This window comes from Balaenoptera ricei, chromosome 6 (genome assembly GCF_028023285.1).
Source record: "Balaenoptera ricei isolate mBalRic1 chromosome 6, mBalRic1.hap2, whole genome shotgun sequence".
NCBI classification, from domain to species: Eukaryota; Metazoa; Chordata; class Mammalia; order Artiodactyla; family Balaenopteridae; genus Balaenoptera; species Balaenoptera ricei.
In genome coordinates this window covers 86,278,995-86,305,842 of record NC_082644.1, presented here as the reverse complement: position 1 = coordinate 86,305,842, position 26,848 = coordinate 86,278,995, and the positions used below count along the sequence as shown (strand labels likewise).

The 26,848-nt window shown below is 51.1% G+C and overlaps 1 protein-coding gene across 6 annotated transcripts; it reads right to left on the bottom strand.

Moving 5' to 3' along the window:
- Positions 1–26,786, bottom strand: TMEM8B (transmembrane protein 8B). Of its 6 annotated transcripts, none has more exons than XM_059925062.1 (13): positions 26,715–26,786; positions 26,043–26,121; positions 20,821–21,028; positions 14,744–14,877; positions 14,184–14,452; positions 13,251–13,576; positions 9,527–9,620; positions 9,246–9,369; positions 9,020–9,162; positions 8,628–8,806; positions 1,415–1,561; positions 1,165–1,281; positions 1–910 (listed from the first exon to the last, which is right to left on the bottom strand). In XM_059925062.1, the coding sequence occupies exons 6-13, from the start codon at positions 13,527–13,529 to the stop codon at positions 479–481; spliced, it is 1,515 nt and encodes a 504-aa protein (XP_059781045.1). In that variant the 5' UTR covers positions 13,530–13,576; positions 14,184–14,452; positions 14,744–14,877; positions 20,821–21,028; positions 26,043–26,121; positions 26,715–26,786; the 3' UTR covers positions 1–478. The 6 variants fall into 6 exon arrangements, with proteins under 6 accessions (XP_059781045.1, XP_059781041.1, XP_059781043.1 ...); XM_059925058.1 differs by lacking the exon at positions 26,715–26,786 and adding an exon at positions 21,407–21,596 and having other exon boundaries at positions 26,043–26,711; XM_059925059.1 differs by lacking the exon at positions 26,715–26,786 and adding an exon at positions 21,407–21,596 and having other exon boundaries at positions 484–914; positions 26,043–26,711.
- Between the last annotated feature and the right edge of the window lie 62 nt (positions 26,787–26,848).

Sequence of the window (26,848 nt, the reverse complement as noted above, 5' to 3'; positions counted from 1 at the left end):
GAACCAGCAAATACTTCATTGGAGACACACCAGACTCCACCTGCATCAACTCAGGATACCAGCCACCCCAGCCCCAGTCCCAGCCCCATCTGTCCTGCATCCCCCTCCCAGCGCAGCACAGCCCAGATGCTGCCTCTGGGAAGGAAGCCTGAGCCCATAGTTGCTGAGCTGCTGGGAAGATCTGGAGACTCAGCTTCCCCAGGATGGACTCCGTTTCCTTAGGAACGATGCCATGTCCCTGAGAGGGCTTGGTCTCCCGGGGAAGGAATCCATATCCTCGGGAGGGTTCCATACCCTGGGAAGGGCTCCACACCCCTGGGAGGGACTCCTTGGTCCTGAGGGGGCTCTGTGGCCCTGCACGGGCTCCAGTCCTTAAGATGCAGGAGGACTCCAGGCCCTCGGGAAGTGTGCCAGGTCCCTGAAAGAGTTCCGTGTCCTTAAGAAAGACTCCATGTCCTCAAGAAATACAACTTGTCTCTTATCCCTGGGAGGACTCCATGCTCCCAGGAAGAACCCAAGGAAGGGCTCTCTGCCCCGAGGAAGAGTTCACGTTCCCCAAGGGCAGCCCAAAGCCCCTCTCAGCTGGCGCAGATGCTGCTGACAGTGGCCCCTCCCGGGCCCACAAGGCCCAGCTCCTCCTGCTCATTGATGCACAGCTGGTAACCGCAGCCCCGGGTCCGGGCTCCAGACGGGACCTGGCGGTCAGTCTTGGCACGAGGGGGCAGCAAGAAGCCCACACTGCCAGCGATGAGCATATGCCAAATGCTGTGAATGTAGAAGTAGTTGTCTCGGGTCTCCACAAAAGCATAGAGCAGGATGGCACTGCCCGCGATAAGGCTGCCTGGGCACAGGTAGAAAAGCCAGCGGCGCCACGTGGGCGGGTAGCAGTGCCGGCGGCGGACGCTGCGTACTGTCTGGGGGAGGCAGAGAAGTGGGGCTCAGGAACGCGACGCCTTGGAACCCAAGCCACTGCTGGTCACTCTCAGGCTTCCCCTGAGCCCTGGTGGTGACCTGAAGGCATCTGCCAAGACTGGAGTGCAGCGCTGTGAGCAGCACAGTGATGACGACAGGGTCCAAGCCCACCTTAAACTGGGAACCAGATACCCAAGTCCCTGCACCCAAGTCCTGCTGGGACCTCCCCGCCCCCAGCCCTCCCAACCTTACCCAGGCTGTGGCCAAGATCCCCAGGGCAAAGAGACTGGGTCCAAGCAGGTTCCAGAGTCCATGCCGGTCAAGCTGCAGAGCCATGGACAGCAGCATAGCCCCCAGCAAGTACAGCACCTAGAGAAAGAGGTCTCCAGGGGCTGGGCCGGGATGGTGAGAGGCACTCGGCAATGCCCCCAGGAGAGATGGGGAAGTGGATTTCAAGTAGACTTTGGCTATGGTTGTCCCCCAGGGCCCACTCTGGACTGACCTGCTTGACCACAGGCTGTAAGCGAGCCATGGCAATGACAGTGACCCACACGGACATTAAAGAGCCCAGGAAGTCACAGAACTGCAGCACGTCGTAGTCCATGATGCAGAAAACCACAATGCCTGGCTGGTCACAGGCATGGTAGAACTGGAGGAAGAGAGGACAGGCATTGAGAGAACTTGCGGCAAAGGTCCAGGTCTACAAAACCGGAGAAAGAGGCCATGGGGTGGCGTGCTGCTGTCAGAAAAGCGGAGGTCAGAGGGCACAGACTGAGCAGAACTGGGAAATTCCCAACTCCCCAACCCTGAGAAGAATGTGGTAGGGAGGCCCGGTCTGTGTCTTAGGCTGTACGTATCTGGCAGCCCTAAGCCTCGTCCTCACCTTCCTAATCTTCCTGCTTCTGGAATGTGCTGTGAGAGCACCAAGCCAGGGGATCCAGGTCTCTCAAGCTGAGGCCAATCCTTGCCTGTATCCCCTTGTGCTCGCGTGGGTCCCACCTGTAATCCTGGCCCAAGCTCTGAGGCTGGAATCTGGCCTCTTGGCCAATCCAGACCCCAAGCCCTGTCTGTTAGCTCAGACTCTGAGTTATGCTTCACCTTCAGACCTTGCACTTATTGGTCCTCTGCATCCTCTCCCGCCCAATGCCATGGGGGAAGAGGTGGGGGGACAGTAAGAAAAAAGGCAGTCCCTAAAGCCATGGAAAATAGCATGGCACTTTACACCACGGGAAGAACATAGGGAAGGGACAGTGCTCACCTACCCTACACAGTGGGGAACACAGTAAAGAATAGGGTATTGAGGAGCTTAAAGGTGGGGTGCAGGGGACACAAGTGGAACTGGAACAAGCTATACTGGGCACCCCAATTAAGGAACCAAGCTCTGCCATCAGCCCTTGGGTCTGTGGTCGCAACCCCTGTGCCCCGCTGGATAATGCTATCAGGACCTCCGGCAGCCTGCATTCCCTTATTGCGAAAACAGTGACCCAGGGATAACCTGAGTTCAAGTTTATTTTGTCTTGGAACATTTGCTGTCACCTTTCTTTGAACTTCTGTGTAGAATTTAGGTAATTTGAGTACTTATTGATGCTAAACACTAAGGCCATGGATGGTTTCAAGAATATCTGGTGCAGAGATGTAGGAACACGCGTCCTTCTATATCATGTGCCTTACGAGCCCACCCAAAGAAAAGAGACTGGGCAAGGTCTCTGAAGACAAACAGCTCTGACTGAGAACAACCATCACAGTGGCATGCTCACTTCTCCCATCTCCCAACATCGCCCCTGCTCCGTGTCAGGAAGATTGGGTTATTATGGTAATGGAAGCAGGGTTAAGAAAAATTACGAAGCTATAACGGGAAAGAAAAAGGTTTTGACCTATGTAAACCTGACCAAAATCTACTCATTGGAGCTGAGTTTGAGACACGCCAGCAGATTTTAGGGGATCAAAAAAGTCTCCTAAGATTCTGCGAATCAATCTGTTTGACCTCTGTCACCTGCACTTTACCCCAGGTCCTCAGGGAGCCATGGCTACTGAGAGCACCTCTTGATAGGAGAAACAACTCAGTGTAGTTGCCAGGATTGGGCTGAAATGCATCAGGCTGAACCGAAGCTGGGGCAGGAAGGCTGTGTTGTACCATCAAAAGGCAGCCTTTGAAGTGGCTTGATCACTGACTGGATGGACCCTTTAGGCACTACTTTCAGCCCACATCAGTTTCTTCATCATTCTATCAAAAGGCAACCCTAAGTCACAAGGGCTCTGAGCCCAAAAGAGAGACAGCCTTATAGACCTCAGTGAGACAGGTATCCAGGCCTCCAGAGGCATGGCTCTGGGTGTGGGCAGGGAGGGGGCAGGGATATCCAGCCCACAGCTGAGGAGAGAGATAGCGGAGCAATATCACAATTTCACTCACTGGCAGCAGTGGGGTCTCAGTAACTCCTGGGGAAAATGAAAATGGGAGAGCCTAGTCTCCTGTTTGAATGAGTCAGAGCTGAGAACGAGAAGGTGGAGGCGAGGTCAGGAAGAAGAGTTCAGGGAAAAGGAGCATTATATCCCGAACTCACAGCACAAACCATGACACCGCAACCTCACTGATGAAACGGCAGCGACCTTAGGGAAAGCAGGTGGGAAACTGAAGCAGGTCTGTTGTGAAAGCTGACAGAAGCCAGCCCAGATGCAGAGCTGCCACCAACAGGATGGGAAAACAGACTCAAAAGTTTAGTCTTGAGAGACAAAGGATGCGAAAGAAATTGCTAATGTTTCTTTTGAACCTGTTGAAGATTTCATCCAGTCATTCAAATTGCAAAATGTGTAACTTCAACCAACAGAGGGGAGAGGGTGAATAACATAAGGGCAGGGAGAAGCTAGGAGTTTAGAAAAAGAAAAATAAAACTCAGGGATATTAATTGACATTGGGAAACCTTGGGTTCGATTCCTTCGCATTTTAAACTGCAAGTCTTAAACTTGTGTACCTATCCTCTTTCTTTCCCTTCACTTTGGAGGTAAAGAATGTTGTCCCTTCAGGAAGAGACTGCTCTGGAATTATCATGTTTTAAGTGAGTATCCCAGGCTTTTCAAAGGGTTTATAAGTTTGGGGACATAAATCCCTCTTTTATATTATTAAATAGAGAAAATGAGTTCTTACTGGGAAACTTGGAGAGACTTTCATGTGGGCCCATATCAGTATTAGAATTAATGTTTGAATATGCCTCAAAGGTTTATTTTTTAATTCTTTCTCTTATATGTGATTAATTGGGAACTAATTTGGTTCCTAAACAAATCAATATTTTGGCCTTTTTCTATTTCTCTACCTCCAAGACCGGATATACGTACTATTGCTCACTAAATTACCCAATACTGTTTTATGATTTGGATTTTATTTTAAAGCATTAATTTCACCTTTCACACTTCACCAAGCACTTGTTTCATATGCCTGACTTTCAGGTATACAGAAGGAAATGCCCAAACACTTCTGGGAGAGGGACTTGTAATAAATCTTTCAATCTCAGATAAGAGAGGATAAATATCAGCAGAGGGCTTCCCTGGTGGCACAGTGGTTGAGTGTCTGCCTGCCAATGCAGGGGACACGGGTTCGAGCCCTGGTCTGGGAAGATCTCACATGCCGCGGAGCAACTAGGCCCGTGAGCCACAACTACTGAGCCTGCGCGTCTGGAGCCTGTGCTCCGCAACAAGAGAGGCCACGATAGTGAGAGGCCCGCGCACCGTGATGTGAAGAGTGGCCCCCGCTTGCCGCAACTAGAGAAAGCCCTCGCACAGAAACGAAGACCCAACACAGCCAAAAATAAAAATAAATAAATAAATAAATTTTAAAAAGATTAAAATATATATATATATCAGCAGAAAAAAAGCAAAGCTGAATCACGTAACATTGAAGACACATCTAAGAAAATAATTAATTGAAGGCTGATTTCCTCCTAGGAATTTCTACATTGAAAAAAAGAGTGGGGAATAATGGAGAGATCATCTCTGGAGTGGAGAGGTTTTGGGGGATATCATCTCTCTAATCTTCTATGACTGATTATTCTACAAGTATACTAGAAAGTCAAAGAGATTGTTTAAGGTTGTAGAAAACCCTTAGGGGTAGAGTTAAATTAAAACTGCAGTGTGGGGACTTTCCTGGTGGTCCAGTGGGTAAGACTCCGTGCTCCCAGTGCAGGGGGCCTGGGTTCGACCCCTGGTCAGGAAACTAGATCCCACATACATGCCGCAACTAAGAAGTCCACATGCCGCAACGAAGATCCCGCGTGCCGCAACCAAGGCCCGGTGCAGCCAAAATAAATAAATAAATATTAAAAAAATAAAAATAAATAAAACTGCAGTGTGAGGTGAACAACATGATCTACATTTCACCAATCCTGATCTGGCTACTGTCACTGCTGAATGTCCAAAAATGCCATCAGTAAAGTCCATCACTGACTCCCTCCCGGGGCACACTTTGCTAGGGAAACCCGCCAACAACCTGTGGCAGCTTGCTTCACTGAAACTCCTCAACCCAGAGGAGACAGCATCTTGTTATCATATATTCTAGGCATATGTTTGTCTCTTCTGCCTGCAGTGCTTCAGCCTGCTTTACTATTCATGGTGCAGGATCCATTATCGATTGCCATGGCACCCATTCAGCACCATCTCTAACCAGGAGGCACAATTTATAGTAAATGAGGTAAAGCAAATTGCTCACCACCATAGATTTCACTGGTGTAACCATTTACCCATCACCTAGAAGCAACTGGCTCAACCGAAAGTTGGAGTGGGCTACTGAAGGCTGAGTTATAGTGGCACCTGGGAAGCTCTACCTTGAACGTCTGGAATACTCTCCTATATGTTTGGCACACAGTATGTGCCCAGTAAATTTTAGTCACCTTATAGTCATCTTATACTTTATGCCATGTATATTCATGGGAGAATATCCCCACACTAATAAACTTTCCCTTATGCAAAAAAAAATTATATATATTACATATATATATATATTGCACTACTGTTGTCTCACTGAAAATTGTGGACTAATTTTTAGATTAGTATTCCTTTTATCATCAGCAATAAAAAGAAGTGGTAGAAATAACACAGAAAGATTGGGGGATTTAAGAAAAGAAATTCAGACTACTAACTGGCTTCTATTAGTATAATCTAATTTGACACCTTCCTCAGCTTTGAACATTTCTTTACTTACAAAATAATTTTGGAAAATTATCCTAAATTGTTTTTTTCTGTGGAATTTTATACTTTTATAACATAACTATACAGTTTGTCTAACGCTCCAAAACAGAGTATCCTGGCACCACAGAATTTAAAATTGGAGACGCAAATATATTCAATCCATACAAAGATTAGAATATTTGTACTCGGGATAGAATGAAACTTCCTGCTGTTCTCTTATTTTCTGCTTCCGTTTCCTCTTGGAAACAGTCATGGGATTTTGCCAAGGGCCACTGAGAATTACTTGTGCTGGTGTGAGGAACAGAAGAGGTAATGAGGAGGTGGGCTTGCAGCCAGGGTCTCAGCAATCAGCCAGGAAGGCTGCAGGGGCCCCAGGATGTCAGCTCTGTCTGGGTCTTTTGGGATCCAATTATGAAGACTCCTCTAGCACTGTGAAGGACATGTGGCTTTAACTGTATGAGTTAGAGGTGCACAACCGCAATGTCTGATATATTTTCCCTGTGATTTCTTGTATTTGGTTTGGTTATATTTCCTGACCTTTTGATTGGCTCTTTTTATCTTTTAAGAATTTGAGAACTACTAAAGTGAGGTCGTTAGTATTTCTACATACTCCAGGACTTCTGAGAAACTGAAGTCAGGTTAGAAATGTATCAATGCACGCTCACTACCCTATGCAAGGGGAACACTACATCTCAATGATTACATGAGAGGGATCAGGAGGCAGGCTGAGTGAGAAGTTTGGTTCTACCACTCACCTCAGGCCTTAGGCAAAGTATTTAAACTTTCCTCATCTGCAAAACAGGGATAATAATAATAGCAATACCTCTCTATTATTACAGCGTTATGGGGAGGATTCGACGAGCAGTGTCTCACACACAGCATGTATTCAGTAGATGTTGTTTTTCTGTTATAGTTATCTGAACTGTCGGCTATATACAAAATCAAGTGCTGGGTTTGTGGCTTGCTTTGTTTTGCTTTTTTTACTTATTTACATTTTGAATTTTAAACTCCTGAAGAACAAAGCTACTGTCTGCTCCCAGACCCTGCGTAGGAAGTGACACACTACTTCCAGGTGTAGACTGTCCTGGATTTGAAGACAAGGAAGAAGACTGTCGCCTACTATGCTGGTGCTGATACCTGCAATATGACCGATGGGTCCTTAAATGGAGACTGCTGAGGAATGAAATAAGTCTAAACTAAATAAAGAACAGGAAAGAGGGACAAGAGGAAATCTGCCTGGGAAAAATGAATCACAAGTAGCTCTACACTTTGGCACGTGTGGAAAAAAAACAGGAGTCAGAGCAGGACTTTACTCAACACCTCAGAGCCAGTACCTTCTCCTTGATCATTTGCTTACTGCCTTATTTAAGAAAGTGGAAGCACTGTATGTGATGCCAGGCACTTTCGACTCCCCCAGCGTTCCTACTAGGGGAAGGTCTTTTCTTTTCAGGATGATATGCCATCAAATCCAGAAGATAAGAAGTCATCTGATACTGAATACCCTGGAGCCAATGCCCAGGATGCTTTGTGAAGTGCAGGAGAATGGATACGCTCTCCTCACACGCTCCAGGCTCCTGACACACTTAGGTGTTCTTACTAATTGCAAACCACATTAGATCTGCACATAACCAAGAGTGCGCTGGTGAAAGAGCTGTTGCTAGAGGATTTAGTGAGCAACAATATAAAAAGGATCTGGAAACTAAAAAAAAGAGAGAGAGAGAGAAACAATGTTGAATATAAAAACAGAGTGGGGCATTGTCAGAGCAGGCCTAAAAAGGGAACCAGTCAAACAAAACTGGGGTGTGCTGTTCTCATGCAGCTTAAGTGGCCAAGGTCTTGCTACATGGCTCGGTTACAGCCCACTGTTCCTCACCTGTGGAGAAACAACCGGGACCCTAGACCATGACTCAGTTTCAGGACATTTGCCCCCCACTTTCTCCTGGATGATAAGTAGGATTTTTGTAATTTGGATATATGTCTGATCTATTAATACTGGACAACAGGGAGGCATGTATTGGTTTTTGTGATATCCTTGTTGCTAAGACATGTGGAAAAGTCTGAATCCATCTAAGATGTTTGCAGTGCTCATAGGCAGGCACTGTACATCACAAGATACCAAGAGCCCAGGGATGAGATGAAAAGATGCCTAGATGTAGCATCTCAGGGGAATTGTGTGGACACAATTCCAAACTGTAGGTCAGAGTTTCTCAGCCAGTGTGTTGAGGTAAAGGTCCCCTCAGCCCTTGGAGTGGACAGGCAGGGTGCGGGTCGCTGGAGACCCCACACTGTCTCCAGTGACTATTTGTTATCTTAAATCGCAAAGAGCCTTGTTCATATATCCCAATGTGCCTTATAAAAATTATCATGTTCGCATGCCATGATACGAAGTGGTCAGGAAGCACTGCTGTACAGTGAAGAGGAGACATTCTCATACCATGAAGGTGTAGACATCCCCAAACCCCGTGGTGGAAATGTAGACTCTCACCCCCCCCCCCCACCATGGGTAAGGACTCGGTGAAGACACAGATGCCACCGCATACCGTGGAGAAGAACATGGTGAAGGTGTAGACAGCCGCTTCCAGCACATATCGACTCCGAATGGCCAGGACCACGGGGGGCAAAAACATGAGGTTGCTCAGGCAGAGCAGTAGTGTGGACAGAAGCTGGAATCCGTAGGTGAGCGCATCCGCACTGTCGGTGCAGCCCCAGCCCCGCCATCCTGCGGATGAGAGAGGCACAGGGTGGAAGAGGTGAGAAGGCAGCCCAGGCTTCAGCGGACACTTCCGCTGGCGGCCTCTGCTCAAGCCCGACGCCACTGCCAGAGGAGGATGGTCCCACCCTGACTCCGCACCCCCTCAAACCCGGCTACTCAGGCTGCCACCTCCCTCCCGACCGCCCCGGGTGGGCTCCCTCGCCAGCCCAGCCGGCTCACCGGCCTTGCACTCGCAGGCCGCGTACAGATAGTTGTGCGTGCGCAGCAGCTTGCACTGGCCGTAGGGCCCGCAGTCGTCCACGCACGGGGACAAGAAAGTGCGCAGCCGCACCTCGGCCGTCGCGTTCCGGCACCGCACGAACCTGCGCACAAACTGCCAATCAACCGGGCCCGGGCGCAGCCGCGCCCCGCCCCGCCGCGCCCTGCCGCGCCCCGTCCCGCTCACCGAGGCCCCACCCCGCACAGGGAGCGCAGGGTTAGGAACCAGGTCCCCGTCTGCGGGAATGGGATTCGCAGCCTGGCCACTCGGGAGGTGGCACTGACCGTGAGGAGGAAGCCGGCCAGGGACTCTGAGGGGAGAAGGGAGGAGTCAGTGTGGGGTCAGGACCTAAAGAACCCTCACCCGCCTGCCTCCAGTTCCCAGACGCCCTAGCCCATCCTTCCTCCATACCCACCCCCGTACCCCCGACTTCCAGCCCCCCCTCCTTCCCCGGTTCCTCACTCCACCTTTGGAACAAGTCATTGCTGCATCCCCCAGGCTCAAGGGCACCTCGTGAGTCAGGCATCCGAACACGGTCACATTTTCCTGGCGCAGGGAGCTCTGGGCAGGGCGGGTATAAAGATGAGGCGGCCACACCATCCAGGTCCTCCCACCAGCCCCCCCGCCAGACTCCTCCACCTCTTAACCCCTCCCCAGAAACCCCTCCAGGCCCTCACTGGACACCCCGTACCTGCAGGTGCTCTCCACACGGAAGCACCCTCCCCACCCCTCACCTCCTCGTTCTTACAACAGAAAAACTGGGAAACACCAGATCTTCCACAGCAGAGATCTTTCAAAGACTGATGAGAAGGCAAGGCCACTTCTGAATCCTTTCTTTGGGAAGAATTGTTTAAATTCTGTCCAGGCAAGAGACAACACCCACTTTTTCAGTCCTATCTAGCTTGATGGGGGGAAGGGGAAGACCACTGTTGCTGGATGTAGACACTAGTTGTAAACAAAGGTGATTGTAAGGTTCGTCAGTCATCTTCACATCTTCACCTGGGCCTTGAAGGCGGGAGGCATGTAAAGAAATGCACTCTTCCTCAGGTGAAATGATTCTAGGTACTGAGCAGTGGTAATAGGACGCCTACGGGATTAAATGTAGCAAACTGGCTGGGATTAAAAGAAACTGGATATCCACAGGAGTAAACGGAAAGGGTTGTCTACAAGAATAAAGGTAACAGGATGCCATAAGCTCACCTCATTCAAGAAGGATTTGAGGCAGCTTATTAAATACCTATAACAGGATAAAATAAATACATGAGGGAAATTTACAAATCTGTCCCTAGATGTGGGCCATATATTTGCTGACTTCCAAGCAACCAAAGCAAAGAAGAAAACGTGAGTTACCACATTTGTGAGTCCACAAGATAAAAGTTAGAGTCTCAGGAGAAGCACTGCACCCAAAGGGGTGGTTCTCAGTTAAATTCACATCAAAGAAGCACTGTGTGCTGCCCCGCCTCCTATCCTTAGCTGCGAGAGTGAAGTTCATACAACTTGTTCATAACTTCCCTCAATGCAAGCCCAGGGCTATATGCCAAAGTATTTTTCAGCAAAAGCCATTCTGGTGGGAGCCAAAGAAGAAATGTCCTCTAGGTATGCAGTTCTCTGAGCCAAATGTCCAGTTTTTGATCCAAGGGAAAACATCAAAATACTTGAGGAAAAGATCAGAGTAGGTGTGCCAATATACCTTTCAGAATAAATAGAACAGGCTGTCTGAGGTGTGCAGCAGTGTCATAGCATGCAGATGGCTGGAATGTAAGCAGATGCCTTTTAGAGAAAATAGACAAGAATGTAGAGAGAGACAGGGCAAAGCAGCAGGGGAGGTGGGCCTCTCCTCTCAGGATACTGAGGAAGAGTCAGTATGGGTGGGGCTGGTCTCTGACATAGGCTCTATAGTTTCAAGGTCAAATCAAGACTTCACTGTCATTGCCCAAAGGCATGGCAATAAGCAAACACAGAACATATACAGTCTTAGCCAGAACACAGAGAATTTGAGTATGAAAATAAGGAACATCTTGGGGTTGAAGAGTCAGCTCTGTCCTGACCAGCAGGATCACTAGAAAGTTCTGAGCCATGTCCCATAAAACACCACCTCAAGACACAGACCAGGTCTCAGGTGGGTGATAGGAAAATGATCCCTGCCCCAGGGCTGAGGGATAGTAAAGTTAAAAGGATTTTTGGCTGAGGGAACAGTAGATAAATAATTAGATCAACGCCAACCCAAGACAGTTGCCAATGGCCTGACACAGGGCTCTGCCCTCAGCCCAGTCTTGTTCAGTGCTGAAAATAATGACTAAGAGGTTTAGAAGGCCAGCTTTTCAAGTGTGTGAATTACACAAAGCAGTGAAAATGCAAGGTCCAAACCAGTGTTAGGCAATGTCTCAAAGATGGACATAAATTCTTCCACTCAGGTTAAAAAGTGTGCTGCAAAAATATGAGATAGGAATTGGCAGCGGTTCACATGAACCAATCTCAGGGCATGAAAATGTGCATGGTCCTTGGTTACAACTAGATAAACACATCAGTTAATTTGGATAAGGACTAGGAGGACATATACCAAAAAGCTAAGCAGTTGTGTTATGGAGGTGTCTTCCTCTATTTTCCAAAGCCTTTATATGTGATCCTATTATTTTTATAATAAAAATGTATACAATTGTTTTGAAGCAAAAAAAGGAAAAGGAAAAAGATCCAGAGGTCTTAGTCTACCACAAGCCTCAGGTGATCCCACAGTGTGAGGCAGCAGCTGAAAGAGGTAACTTGATCTCAGGTTGCACAAATGCTGCCTGCCACCCAGGTCAGACCACCTTGGATCACTTATTTCAGAGGCATGATGACCAGAAGTATGACCAGAGGAGACAGCAGAGGATGAGAAGTCTAAGATGCTGAGGCTGTTCAGCTTTGGCAAGGCTGAGAGGCATCCGAAGGGCTGTTAGAATTGGATAGGGATGCAACAAATGTACCACACTAATGCAAGATGTGAGTAATAGGGGACACTGTGTGGGGAAAGAGGGGAACTCTCTGTACTTTCCTCAATTTTCTGTAAGCCTAAAACTGCTCTGAAAAATGTCTATTAAAAAAAAAAAAAGGGCTTCCCTGGTGGCGCAGTGGTTGAGAATCTGCCTGCCAATGCAGGGGACACGGGTTCGAGCCCTGGTCTGGGAAGATCCCACATGCCGCGGAGCAACTAGGCCCGTGAGCCACAACTACTGAGCCTGCGCATCTGGAGCCTGTGCTCCGCAACAAGAGAGGCCGCGATAGTGAGAGGCCTGCGCACCGTGATGAAGAGTGGCCCCCGCTTGCCGCAACTGGAGAAAGCCCTCGCACAGAAACGAAGACCCAACACAGCCAAAAATAAATAAATAAATAAATAAATAAATAAATAAAGGAGTTCCTTTAAAAAAAAAAAAAGGACAGGGTAGACTACTGGATATAGCTTCTGGGGCAAAACAAAGGTCAGTGGGTAAAAATCCATGGAGGCAGACTTTGATGGAATGTCACGAATGCCTCTAGGGGCTTCCTTGGTGGAGCAGTGGTTGAGAATCTGCCTGCCAATGCAGGGGACACGGGTTCGAGCCCTGGTCTGGGAAGATCCCACATGCCGCAGAGCAACTAGGCCCGTGAGCCACAATTACTGAGCCTGCGCGTCTGGAGCCTGTGCTCCGCAACAAGAGAGGCCGCGATAGTGAGAGGCCCGCGCACTGCGATGAAGAGTGGACCCCGCTTGCCACAACTAGAGAAAGCCCTCGCACAGAAACGAAGACCCAACACAGCCAAAAATAAAATAAATAAATAAACCCAAAGTTTAAAAAAAAAAAAACTTTGAAAAAAAAAAAAAAGAATGCCTCTAGCAATCAGAGTGGCCTCAAGAGGTGGTGAGCTCCCCATCACAGGAGATATGCGAGAAAAAGTAAACACCTGCCATAGAGAGAGGCCCTTAGTGAGTGGCAGGTAAGCCTATAAAACTGGGAAAATCCAGACTGCTCAGCTGCCCTGGCTGACCCAGCCCATGTGTAGTAAATACTCAGGGCATGTTTGTTGACCAGAATTGGGCTGAGGCATGGTCTCTAACCATGAAAGGTGAAAGCAACCTAGACAGGCTTCCTGCAGGAGGTAAGGGCCCCTTCACCCTGACACCTTCCCCTTCGGGTTCCCCCAAAGGGCGACCTCCCCACTCTCCACAAATAGTACCACGTTGAGCTGGAGCTCCAGGCTGAGGACACCTCCGCTGTCCAGCACTGGCAGAAGCCTCAGGGCAAACACGGCTGGGCGTTCAGGGGGGAGGGCCACGCTGGGGCCAAAGAAGACGTAGAAGTGGACGGAGAAGGTGTCCAGCTCATTGCGCAGCGTCGGGCGCACTGGCCAGCAGTGCTCAGGTGGGGATGTGGCCCCGGGCCCCTCGGCAGGGGCCCCGAGGGATGACGGCTCTGGGGGCAGTGGCTGGTTGCCCAGTGACTGGGGCATGTTCATGGCAGCTCCGGGGACCAGGGCACGGGACAGGCTGGGCTGTGGGCACTCTGTGGGGCAGAGGAAATCAGAGCTGAGGCCTGCCACCCTCACAGCCCTGCAGCCCCACCACACACCGGATCTAAGCCCCACAGGGTATAACAAAGAGTGGGGAGGCTAAGAACTGGAATCCAACGTCCCTTTGGCGTCTGGCATCTAAGGTCACAGGACAGGGTCCAGGGGCTTCCTAGTGGTCACAGCTAATGGAATGTCATGTTGAAGGGACTCAAGGTCATCTCTCCTGCCCCAAGGGCAGTGAGGACACTGCTGAAACAGGTGATGGACCCTCTCACTGACTTGCAAGGGCTTTGGCAAGGACCATGTCCCAGAAGTCCTAGCTGTCCCCTGCCTACTCCAGGACACTGAGAGATTAAATCAAGGAGAGTAATGAGGTCCCTTAGTGAGCCCCAAGTCAGGTACCAAGAAAAGATCTGAAGGTCTTCCAATGACTTGAAGCTCCAAGTGGGCGGGCTTTGGCGAGTAAAGGAGCCTGGGCTGGGCCGGGGAGGTCATAGGGACGTGGCCGAGGACCAGTGAACACAGCCACTGTGCCTGCCTCCTCCCAGCCACATAGGTCGGCACAAGCTGGGTGGCTGGCGCAGGTGGGGGGCTTCTGACCTTGCAACCGTACGCACAGCTGGAAGCAGACGGTCCTGCCAGGGCCCCGGGATGGTGTCTCCACACGCACGTAGACCCAGTGCCCCCATGGGGGTAGTGCCAGCTCCAGCTGGCATACCGAGGCACCTCCACAGGCCACAGAGCTTGAGTTGTGCAGGGGTGGGGCCTTGGGACGCAGGCGCAGCGTCAGGGGGCAGGCAGATGCCCCGCGGCCCCCCACGCACACCAGCTGCGCTGAAACCCTGTAAGTGAAGCTGGGCACAAAGACCCTGGGCAGAGGGGAGGTTGGAGGTGAGAAAAGACAGGGTACAGAGAGATGAGAGGGACACAGGATGAGGGAGACACTGGGAAGAAGGGAGGGGTAAGGGACAGAAGAACCGGAGGCCTTTTCGGGTCTTCCCGTCTGTGCTGGGAGAGGGGGAGGCAGGGGTGGGAACCACCCTGGGGCTCTGGGTGGCTCAGCAGTCCAGCCTGGCCAGAGGGAGAGCAGGATCAGCAGGTAGGCTGAGGCCGGGGAAGGAACACAGGAAGGGCCCGGTGTGGGGCAGTATTTGACTTACTTGTACAGGGCTGAGCGATTGTGGAGGGAGAGGGTCTGCTCGGAGGGTCGCCCAGGCACCAGCACAGCCACGTCCAACAAACGCCGGACAATCAGCTGCGGCTGAAGGAGGTACTGACACTCATCCTGGAGACCCTGAGACACAAGCAGGGGTGGCAGGAGGGGAGACAGCGAGGTGCTACTAAAGGAAGGCGAACAGCCTGCTGAGGCGGAGGACAAACCTCCTCTGGCCCTCCTGCTTCTGGGGCTGTGACCGCGGTCCTCTAAGCTCTGGGTCCCTCCAAGGTCTGCAGGATCTGCTGGGATCCTCAGCATTGGCTGAGGTTTAGGGACTCAAAACTGGGCCCCTCCTGACAGTCAGGCCTTCCCTGCCCCTCCTCCAATAACCCCTCCTCCTGAGCATTCCTGGACAGCCCCTCAAGGTAATTTCAAACCACCTCATTCCCCCACCAAGCCCTCAGGAACTTAGAACACTAGCACTCCAAGGGCACTAGAAAGCCCCTTAAAGGCTCCCAGTCCAAACCTCCCCACTTCCCCCATCTGAATCTTTAATTTCCTTTATTCTCCACCTGCCCCTCCCAAGTGCTTGTCCAGCCTCTGCTTTAATACCCCCAGGGAAGAGCCACTCTGCCTCCCAAGGGACCTCCAGACTACAGGTAACTTGAGAACAGGAACCTGGTCTTATTTTGTTCCCCCAGACACAGAGCCTAAAGTAAAGTGCACCCCTCACAGATGAATGTTTGCTGAATAAATGAATGAATAAGCGAATCAACCCAGCTGGGGGTAGCTCTGACCTGTATGAAGCCAAAGCCCATCTTCTGTCCCCCGACCACCGCTCTGCCTCAGGGGCCCACAGATGCATCTGCTCCTTCTGCCTCAGTCTGGCTTTCCTCTGCCACTGGAGGAGAACCGCCACATCTCCCCGAGCTACTCTTCTGGATAAAATCCCTAACACTTCTCTACTCGGGGGGACACCACTCTGGCCCTGCAGCATCTCCAGTGAGGACAGGCCCATTAATTCTGGCTCCTCTTCTGTGGCATTTGCAGCTCTCTGGGACCTCGATCCCAGAGGCAGTTCAGGGGAGGGGGGCTCCTGATTAGGCTTCTCTCATTTTCTGGACAAATGGTCTTATGCTGGCCCAATAAACTAGAGGCCACTGTTCACTTATGTGGTTATTCTGACCAAGACATACCATTAGCCTTGACCTGGGACAAGAATTCCAGGCTTTGACATCCCACTGAGTTCCATGCCATGGAAAAAGCCAGCCAAGGCTTGTTTGCTGACTTTTTTTTGTTTTGTTTTGTCTGTTTGTTTGTTTGCTGACTTCTAGCAAAGCTCCACAAGGTTGGAAGGGGGCCTTGGTGGATGCCAGGCCGGAATATCTCCTTACCCTCTGCCTGGAATTTTCCTGTACCTTTTGCATCACTGCACCCTCAATACCTAGCACACCACCTGGCACATACTAGGTGCTAGAAAATATCTGTTGAGTTAAAGAACAGGTGTCAAAAAGAGGTCCCTTCAGAGAGCTCCTGAACCCACCTCGTTGCTCAGAGACCTCCATCTCTGATATCCAAAGCAGATGTCCCTCATCTTTTGTGTCAAGCCCTAAGGACCAGAAATACTCTCACGAGTTATTTCATTGACCCCACTTCCTAATGTAGGAATCACCACCACAATAATCTTGTGGTGAATGAGCCCTAAGGGTGGGGACTCACACTCGGGAGACGGCCCCTGTCCTTACTACACAGTCCAGAGGGAAGAAACACTTTCTTCCACGTTTTGCTTGCTGTTGCCCTAACTAAAAGATCAGTGGACATGACTTCTCTAGTTAAGATGTGCTCCTTCCTTAAACTGTATAACGTGCATGTCTAACACCTCCTTTATTGTGGACGGGAGCATTCAGTCAGTGGAGACCAGGGAAGGTGCAGCAGGGACCTTCATCCTGTAATGGAACCACAGAAAGGGCACCAGAAGTCAGGTCCTCAAGAGCTGCCAAGGCAGAAGCCAAGTGAGAAAATCCAAACTCAGTCAACATCAGCGGTCTTGGAAGGAACAGAGCCAAAGCAAGGCAGTTTGAGGGACCAGGAGGGCCAAAAGTGAGAAGTGGAGTGAGAAGCAATCTGAAAGAAGCTGGAGTGGAAGGCCTTAGATTGATTCCTAGACTGTCCTAGCATAGGTGGGCTGAGTTTCTTTAGTAAGGCCTGAGCCTCTGGGTGAGGCCTGCAGACTGAAGATGCCCAAAGATCTTGGCCTTCTCCGTGGGAATACTCCAGCGCTCGGCACAGCCCCGGCCCACAGTTAGCTAGCACCAATCAACATGGAAGTAGATGAGCACTGGAGAGATGGCAGGGGGCAAGAGTGGAAGCAGGGAGACCACTTAGCAGGTTACTGTGGTGGCCCAGGAGGCGGCTAAGGGAAGGTGTGCTAAGAGTGGAAACAGAAGTAGATGCATCCGGGGCATCCTTTAGAAGCAGAGTCAACAAGACTTTTTCTTTATGGATTAGCTGTGGGGAAATAAGGGAAAAAGAAGAATCAAGTATGACACCTAAATTTGGGGCTTGAGCAACTGGTGAATGGCAGTGCCATTTACTGAGAAGAAGATTAGAGAACAAAGAGGCTTAGACTGGGAGAAGTGAAATAGGAATTAAAGAGATTTTGACTTGAGGCTTTGTTTGGATATGTACTTGCTAAGTTTGAGACTGGTCTTAGACATCCAATCAGAGATGTCAAGTAAGCCACTGGATATAAAGTCTGAGATTCAAAGAAATTAGGACTCACTTAATACACCTGGAAGACATGAACTTATAGGTGGTATTTAAAACTGTTGTGCTGGAGACACCTAGCAAGAGAATGAAGAAATAAAAAGGAGTTGTCCTAGGACCAAACTTTGGGGTACTACATGTGAAGAGATCAAGCAGAGGAGAAGCCAGGAAAGGAGACAGAGGAGTGGGCGGTGGGCAGGAGGAAAATCAGACAGTTCGGTAAAGTCACAAAGGGCAAGAGGAGAAAATGTCTCAAGAAGGAAAGAGTAATATAAGGAACTAGGTAACAGCTAGTTACTAGTTAACTCTGGAGAGGAAACGTGGGGACTGAAAGGGGACAAAGGGAAGAGGAAGACTTACTTTTCACTGTATGCCTTTTGTACCTTTCGAATGTTGTACCGGGTGCATATATTACCTATTTGAAATACAAATAAAATAATTTAGAAGGAGGAAGAAGAACAGAAGGAAGACTGTTAGCAGATTTGAACCACTTCAGTTGAGATACTGAGCCACACTTGGTCCTAGTGGGTGGATTCAACTGAATCCTTTCTTCTGTACAATCTGCTCCTTTTCTTTCCTTATTGTTGTTTTCATTCTTTTATCTGCTTTCATTTACTTTCAAATCTTGGAGCTGGGAAGAGGAAGCATTCGAGGAGAACTGTGCCCCAGACATTTGGAGAACTTCCCCTAATAAGCCATTTGGGTGCCAGATGTTACCCACAAGCCAAAGGGCAGCCCTTCAGGGCAGACTGGCAGCTGGACACCACAGGAGGAACACATGCGCCACACAGGAAAGGCAAGGAGATAGAGGGCACAGGTCAAGACAGAAGAGGCTGACAGAAAGAAGGAGAAAAGGAAAGGAGGAGAAATGAGATCAGTTTTGGAAACATGAGTTTGAGAAGATGGCAGAAGGGCAACAACAATTTGCCAAGCCCCCAGTACGTGCCAGGCTCTGTGCTGGGTGCTAGGAATACAGTAGTGAATAACACACACAGAGGCCAGCAGAACTGTGGGACCACAGCCCAGGAGAGGGGCCTGGACCAGATAAGTCACTTCCCTTTTACAACCTCTTAAGGCTCCCTATCACTCTCGGGATAAATTTCAAACTTCTAGGCCCTTCCTGATCTGGCCTCTGTTCACCCCTCCAGCTCCCTCACTCACCCCAACGACCGCCCCACACTGAACCACTTCAGTTCTCCCTTCTAAGCTTTAGCCCATGCTACTCCCACCACCTGGAATGCCCTTCCCTGCTTTCTCAACATCAGGTCTCACTTCCTAACAGTTTCCTAAAACCAACTCTCCACCACACTACCAGGCTGAGTTATCCACCTCTCCTTTGTCCTCTTAAAACACCTCCTGTATCTCACTAGTATACATCTTATTTATCTGTGTCCCTAGCACCCAACCCAAGGCCTGGAACAAAGCAGGTGCTCAAAGACTAAGGTCTAAAGGGAGGCCTGAACTCATCCCCAAAGCTGAGGAACAGTGCTGCCTTCTTACTGCTGGGACCGTTCAGTCCCCACCCAAGGATATCCCTGAACCCAGAATAACTTCCTGTGTTGGCCAAGCCTTATGGGAAGTCAGGACGATGGGACAAGGAGGAGGCGAGCAGAGAAGACGGAACCCTGGAGGAATGCTCTGGACAACCCACCCACAGGCTTGATTCTAGGGAATTAACTAGAGAACTTAAGAATCCTTACAGGCCCATATAAGATTCCAGAAGATAATCAAATTCTCAGAGGAAACACAAAGAAGATCTTGCCCCCCAACCTCTAGAACAGGCCTGACTGGAGAGCTCCGTCTCTCATGGGGTCCACACACGGCTGCCAGTCACAGGCAAGGGGTAACTGCGCCCTCTTCTCTCTAATCTCACCACACCCCAGGGATCTCTACGGGATAGGACTCTAGCTTGCAGTACCAAGTTTCCCAGGCCCCACTCGCTATATCTAGATGCAAATGGGCACGTCAAGCCTGGTTCTGACCTCTCCTAACCAGGCTTCAGCTCCCATAATCCCAGCCCAGGCCTAGGCGCCAGATTCCTCCTGCTCAATCAGAAAGGTTGTTGGATAACTACAGCAGGGCTTCAGAAAGATTTTCTCTTCTCACAAAGAGAGTCAAGAATCAGAGCTGGGACCAGGAACAGGCTCTTTGGGATTTGGCCAAAGACCTAAGAAGACATTCCTCCTGATAGAAGAACCCTTGGTTCTGATGGGAGTCAAGAACCTAGAACCCAGAGCCACTTCTGGGCAAGTTCACAACATGCTCTCACCCAGAGGGTTCCCAGGCCTGCAGAGGAGGTTCTCCTGTACATCACTCTCAGGAGAAACTGGCCTATCACTGAGGCCTCGAGACGCTCCCTCAGCCTGAGTTCCCATCTCCGACAACAGCAGTGCCCATACACTTGTCCCTGTGTAATTCTCAGCTCATTCAAAAGCATTATAACACCTCTGAACGCTGGGCCTCAGCAGGAGGAGGAGAGGGGAGTCTGACACAGTCCAGGGCCCCTGCCCTCAAGGAACTCACCCTGGAGAGAGATGGCCAGGTCAAATCCTCACCTGACTGGGAATTTCTGCCCCTCCCAATTCTCAGTGGCCAAACCCTACTCGCTTTCTTGTTCTTCATGTCCTGTTCTTTGAATCCTGCTCAGCTCACGCTTGGCCCTTTGCCGTGACCACTGACCCCACACCTGTGGCCATCCCACTCTGACATGGCCACCTCATCCCACCCCCCTTCCCACCAATGGACAGGAGCAAGAAACCTTCAGGTCCTCTCACAGTAATGAAGAGGTCTAGCCTGCCCAGCACCTGGGAGTGGCAGGAAAACTCTGCAGCATTTCCTTCCCCTCCAAACCAGAATGGAGAAGCAGCCTGACCTCAACCCTACAACACTGGAGACTTTAACAAACTCTGCTCTATGAAATCACTGTCGATGTTTGGGGGAAAGAGCGTCAACAATCAGGTTGGACGCCAGTTGCCCAAAGCCTCCTCTTAACAGGAAAGGGTTTCCCTGCCCCAGAGTATTCTCTCACCATCTTCCATAAGGTGTCAGGAGCTAAAATTCCGATAGAAGAGGAACGTATACTCCCAAATGGACTAACGACTGGGCTAAAGCCTATAAGAGTCTGCAGGGCTATCACCAACCAAGATGCAGAACAAGACTAGTCTTGACCCACCAGGTGACCTGCTGACCTCTAGCTATGCCCCACGCCAGCCACCCTTATGCTGTTGCCCACCCTGGCACAAGGCTGTTGTGCCAGGTAGCCCAGAGATGGAGAAGCAGCTCTGGCCCCTCCTGCCCTGGACAGTATCAACCCACCTTGACAGAGATGTGGCCGTGGGCCCGGGGCAGGTGGGCAGCCAAGAACCAGTCCCCAGGTAAGGGGCTGCTGACGTTAAAGATGCCAGAGGTGCGGTTGGGCAGTGTCCAGCTGAGAGTCAGTGAGAAAACCCCAGGCACAGCCGTGTCCCCTGGGAAGTGTGTGTGCAGCGGATTGATGACAGGGGGTGCCCCGGAACGGAAATACCTGGGGGACCAGAATGAAGAGAAGAGGAAAGCAGGCAATGGGGTGGGACATGGAAAACAGGGGAAAGAAAGGAGAACTGTCATTTATCGTCAGTAAAACAAGTGGATTCGCTATACTGACCCACACAACAAAGTGGTTCCAGGTCAGGGGTCAGAACATAAGGGGCAAAAGATCAGCTCGGGTGCTCACACAGTCACACAGTAGCCAGGAATGGTCAGGAGACAGAGGTCTTGGCCCTCAGCCAGTCACACTTCAATCTGGACAAGGGTCAGGGGTCAGGGTCAGGAGGTCAGCTTAGATACTCATAAACTCGCATTTTCGTTTGGAAAGTGGCCTGGGGTTGGACGCGGGGGTGAGGAGGTTAACTCAGACACTCACACAGTCACACTTTGGTCTGGGCAGTGGTCCCCAAAGGTTCCCCCCTGCTCTTTGAAGATGATGAGGTTCCACATGGCCAGGAATGTGTCTTCGGGAACATGGAAGTGGAAGAGCTCGGTGCTGGCAAAGGAGCGGAAGGGACTCAGCTTGCGGGGTGAGCAGGTGGAGTAGTCAGTCAGGAAGAGGCCTCCTGGGGAGCAGGCGGAAGAGAAAGGAGCAAAGTAGGACAGGCCATTTCCAGCAAGCCCCGGGCACACCAAGCTGCCTCACCCACAGCACCGACTCAACAAAGGCTCTCCTCTGGCCGGGAACTGGGTCTCACGCTGCCCTCGCCATCATTTGCCTTAAACCTTACAGTGACCTTGGGAAAAATGACCTCTCTTTACGGATAAGGAAACTGAGGCTTAACGCTAGACCAAACTGAGGATCCAAACCTTGATTTGTCTAAATGCAAAACCAGGACCCTTTTGAGGACCCCACAGCTGCCCCTCACTTAGGAGCCATTGTTCTCCTCTTACCAAGCCTAACAAAACAGCTGTGGATGGTGCACACGCGTGCGTGCGTGTACGCGCGTGTGTGTGTGTGCGTGTGTGCGTGTGTGTGTGTGCTGGCATGGACTCTTAGGCTACTGAGCAGCCTGGAACTCCACCTGTGGGCTTGGGAGTCAGCATGGAACTGTGAAACTGCCTTGTTTATTTTCTTCCCCTTTCTGTTCCCCTGTGGTCAGAAGCAATAAAAACTCTCAGAAGCTTCACAAGAGCTGTCTGTATACTGGCTCAGGGCGGCAGAGGGGAGGGGAAAATGTGGTGAGGCTGCAAGGGGCCTGCTTGGGTGGCAGAGGCAAGGACAGGAGCTGGCAGGCCACCACAAGAGCCCCAGGGAGAGGAGGAAAGGAGAGCCAGCAGGGCCTCTGGGATTCAGAAGGAGGGGCTGGGGGCGCTTCCTGGAGGGAGGCCCAGTGAGGCAGTCAACTGGTAAGCCAGTGGAATCTCAGACCACTTGGGAATATTCATATCCAGACGAGGCTGGGGTGGGAGGTGGGGAGAAAGTGGCCCTCTGTAGCCGAAATGCCAAGATACCTGATCATGGCTGTCAGGAGCAGAGCCCAGTGAGCAGGAAAGTCTGGTGTAAGCAGCTACCAGGCAAACACATAGGGATCAGGACTGCTGTAACAGTGAAAAGAACCCAGCGGCTCAGCTGGATAGAAGAGGGCCCCAAATGACAGGCAAAGCTCTGGGGAATCTGACTGTTTTGGAGACATAAGACCAGCCCCAGCGAAGCCCAGAAGGATGCCCTCAGGACAGATGAGAAGGTTGGGAACTCAAGCAGCTTCAGAACAAGAGTAGGGGCAGTGGGTAGGGGAGAACTTGAAGCAGAGTTTTCAGCCCAGTAGGAAATACCCACAGGCCTTGCCTATTCTGACAGTTTCCCCCTCTGGAGATGGGAGATGTAACTCCAAAAATGAGGCATTTGAAATAACAGAGAAAGAAGCATCTGGAAAGGGAGGCTGCTGAAGGAGGGAACATGGATCAAGGTTGGCCCTACTGAACTTCAGCAACCTTGAGTCACCCTGCAGAGAGCCGTCCTATATAGGTGGAGGTCACTAGCCCTAGACTGGCCTGTGCTCTTCAAAAGCCACGCTTATACCCAAGGACTAGTCTGTGCAGTTCAGGCCACATGGTCACTCTCAACTGTCAACAAGGAAGACCTGCCACCTTGCAAGCTGAGCACTGCTCAGGAACCAGAGAGGCTCACAGAGCAGCACTCACAGGGCAGTGGTCATGTATCAGAGAGGGATGAAGGGAAATGAACCAATGGATGGGGAAGAAAGGTTTCCTAGGAGCCCTGGCTGTGACAACTAGGAGGCAGAAAGCTAAGAGCTGAATAGCCTGGATACTATTGTTACAGGAAAGCAGAGCACTGGAGCACTCCCTGCTGGAATTAGGGCAGGGCTCCTCCTCCTCCTCAAAGCTGGTACCAGGTATGGGTCATCAGATGGGTCATTGCTACTGTTAGAAGAAACGCTGGCCAGGCCCCCAGTGCAGATTCTCAGAGAGCTGGTGATGAAAGCAGCTAATGACCTTTAGGAAACAACAGACAGACGTGCACAAAGAGCCCTGTGATTAAAGGAACATGGCATGGCCTGGAGAACTGGGGGACTAGTTAAGCCACCCTGAAGTGGCTAGGGGCTACAGAGGTCACAGAATAGCCTGGTGGGAAAAGGGAGTAAAAAGAAGCTGGGGATGCTGGGAGGAACCTAGAGGGCAGATGTTTGAGAAAGTGTCCACAGCCCCATTCACTCCAAGCTTTGGTTTTGGGTTTCACCAGGACCTACAGAGCTGTGTCCCAGAGGAAGCACAAGTAAGGCCCTAACCAAGCTCAGACGAACCTGTCTTGGATGCGCCAGTGCTTCCAGATGAGGCTAGAGTGATTCTCCATCACCACCTGAAACACACACACACAGACGTACGCGTGCACGCACACGCACGGGCTGAGGCTGGCCCTTCTAGTGACAGCACTCAGTAGAACAAAAGGTCATTTCCTCGAATGGCAAGGCATGCCTGGGTTATGCAACTGCAGTCAGACAAGCCCAAGGAAAAGACCCAAGGATTTACTGAGACCGACTGTGCCATCATGGTCCTGTGACACTGCTAGTCTCTCCTCAGGTGAAACCTCTCATCACCACCAGGTCACAGAGCACCCCTGCAGGCCAGTGACTAGTAACAGCGCTCAGGGCAGCCCTGCCTGCTGTGGGACCTAGTCAGGGCTCATTTCCAACCTCATTATAATCAGTCCTCCCAAAGCACTTGAAACTGCTTCTGGGCAATCATGTTTTAATCCACATCTTTCAACTTTCTACAGCTCTGTGGCTGTCAATCACCCTCCTCTCCTAGTCAGCCCAGTGTCTGCCCAATGGGCTCATGAACAAAGAAGCTGGGGTGGCAGGGATAGAAGCTATGAATTGGGCTTGACAGAATGGACTCCCCCTCACCCAAACTGAAAAACTGACCTGCCTTCTGCCTCTGTTGAGTGCCCGATCTGCCAGCAGCAGTAATCAACACTGAGCAGTAACCAACACTGAGCCCCTCAAGGAATCTGGCTGGGGGCAGATGGATTACTCATGTATGCTGTGGGAGGCACCCAACACTGCCTCCAACCGGGAACTATCCACTTGGAGGTGACGCTTCAGTGATCTGTCTGCAGGGGGGGCAAGAAGAGCTAAAGAGGAACATGCATGGGCCACAACATGTACCTCCCCCTCACACAGTAACATAGGCACTAAGGACACACAGGCTCACATGCACACAACAGACATGCGCCTACACTTCGCAACACACAAGCATATACACACACTGCACATGCCCAGCATTCCCACAGATCCCTCAGGTACACACACAGACACATAAGTGCCCAGATACCAGTGAGCATCCACATAGAGCTTGCACATCTCCGCAGGGGCAGTGACCTTTGGCGTGCATTGATCTCCTCAAGCTTGTACACTGAACCAGGGCCCCAGAGCTCACTGAAACGCAGCCCCTCCACCCTCAGCTGCTCTGCTACTTGTTATTGCCAAAGACTTCCTCAGGCACATCCCCATCAGCTCTAGAGTGCCACCCGCCAGAGGTGGCTGGGGGTTGGGGCCATGATGACTCTTTATTATGGGGCCATCTTTACAGCACATACCCTATGGCCAGGACCCCCTCATCCTCCCACATTCCACCCATTAGGAAGTTGGGTATCTCCCTCTCCTGTCCGAGTCACTTCCTCACTGGATGGTGGCCCTGGGCTGACAACTGACAAGTGAGGATAGTTTGTGGATGAAGCCCCCTTGTGGGAAGACAGGGGAGAGGACAGGTTGTGCTTTGAGCCTTTCTGCACTTGGATCTGTTTTCCTATTGGGCATATATTGCAATGAAAAACAAAACAGAAACAAAAACAAAAAACACCAGTATAGGGTAGGAATTAGGAAATTTTTTTCTAGCCCCACACTGCCACTGACAAGCTGTATAATCTTGGGCAAATTGATCTCTTGCTGAGCCTCAGTTTCCCCATCTGTAAAATAGTCTCCGAGTTTCAACCCTGCTTTAAAAGTGTCAGGAATTATTCCTAAGCAAATCAAGCTTATTTGGAATGAAACTCGTTACAAGAAGAAAATTCATTTTTATGGCAACTAACCCATGTCCATGTTATTTTGTTATTTGCTACATGTTATTTTCAAAACTGCTTTCTTAACCCTGTTTTAAGGCATGCCCAGTTCCTCAAAGGTTTAGGCCAGATCTTCCCACACTGGACTAGAGGCTCTCTGCTGGGGCACTATGTCTCCCCCACCAAACTTCATGAGCAGGTGCAAAGCACTCAGGACTTTCTTGGAAAAGCAAGAGTCAGAGTGGAGTCCGGATGGACCTCAAGAAAGAAAACCTTGCAGTCTCTGTCAGCCACCTGCTGAGCCTCAAGCCCACAGCTACCACTCTTCTGACCCTGCCAATTCCTCTCAATTATGTAAGACTTCTTGTTTCTCTCCACTTCTTCCCCAGTGATCTAGCTGCCCAGGTCCCACCTCTCCTGAATCCCTCCAGTCCACCCCTCCCTGCCAGAACCCCATCCCTGCCTCGGTCTTTCCTGCTTCTGCACTCACCAGCCCCTGGGCCAAGGACAGACAACAGCAACAGCAGCAGTAAGGCTGACGGCAGCTGGAGCCCAGACCTGAGTCGAGGCTGGGAGAGGGGCAGGGTATGAAAGAGAGGGCTGGGTAGTGGGAGAGACCTGGGTAAACACAGAGATGAGGGCAAAGACTGGGATAAAGAGTTGGGCTGGGCTGGGCATTGGGACTTATGCAAGGGTAGGGGATGTGATGGAAGGAGGGGCTGTGATGGGGACTGGAGGAAGGGCAGGGGTTGGGCCCCGGCCTTAAGCAAATTTTGAGAATGGGTCTGGGACAAGGGCTGGGCTGGGATTTGGGAAAGGAGGTGAAACAGGGGCAAGCGCTGGGATGGGGGCCAGGCCAGGGACTGGAGTGGGGGCCTGAGCTGGGACCCGGATCTGGGCATTCGCTGGGACCCAGGCCGGAGCTGGAACCGATGTGGGAAGCGGAGCGAGGGCGGGATCGGGGGCCAAGGCCCGAATCGGGATAGGAAAAGGGGCCGGGACAAGGGCTGGGCCATGGCCCGGGGCAGGGGCGGGGCCGGACAGGCCAGCGCGGGCGCTCGCAGAGCTGACCCGCGGCTCCGCTCCCACCCCCGGGGGGTGACCTCCGGTGTCCTCGCGGGCCCGGGGCCGGGGTCGAGCCTGCTGGGGCCAGGCCGGGGACCTGGGTAGGAGTTCAGGTCTGGGCGACTCCGGGCTGCGCTGGACGGGCGATAACCAGGCCCCGCGGCGGCGGCCTCAGCCTGACGTCGTATGACGCTCCGCCCCCCTATTAGTTCGATTGGTCCTTCTCACTAA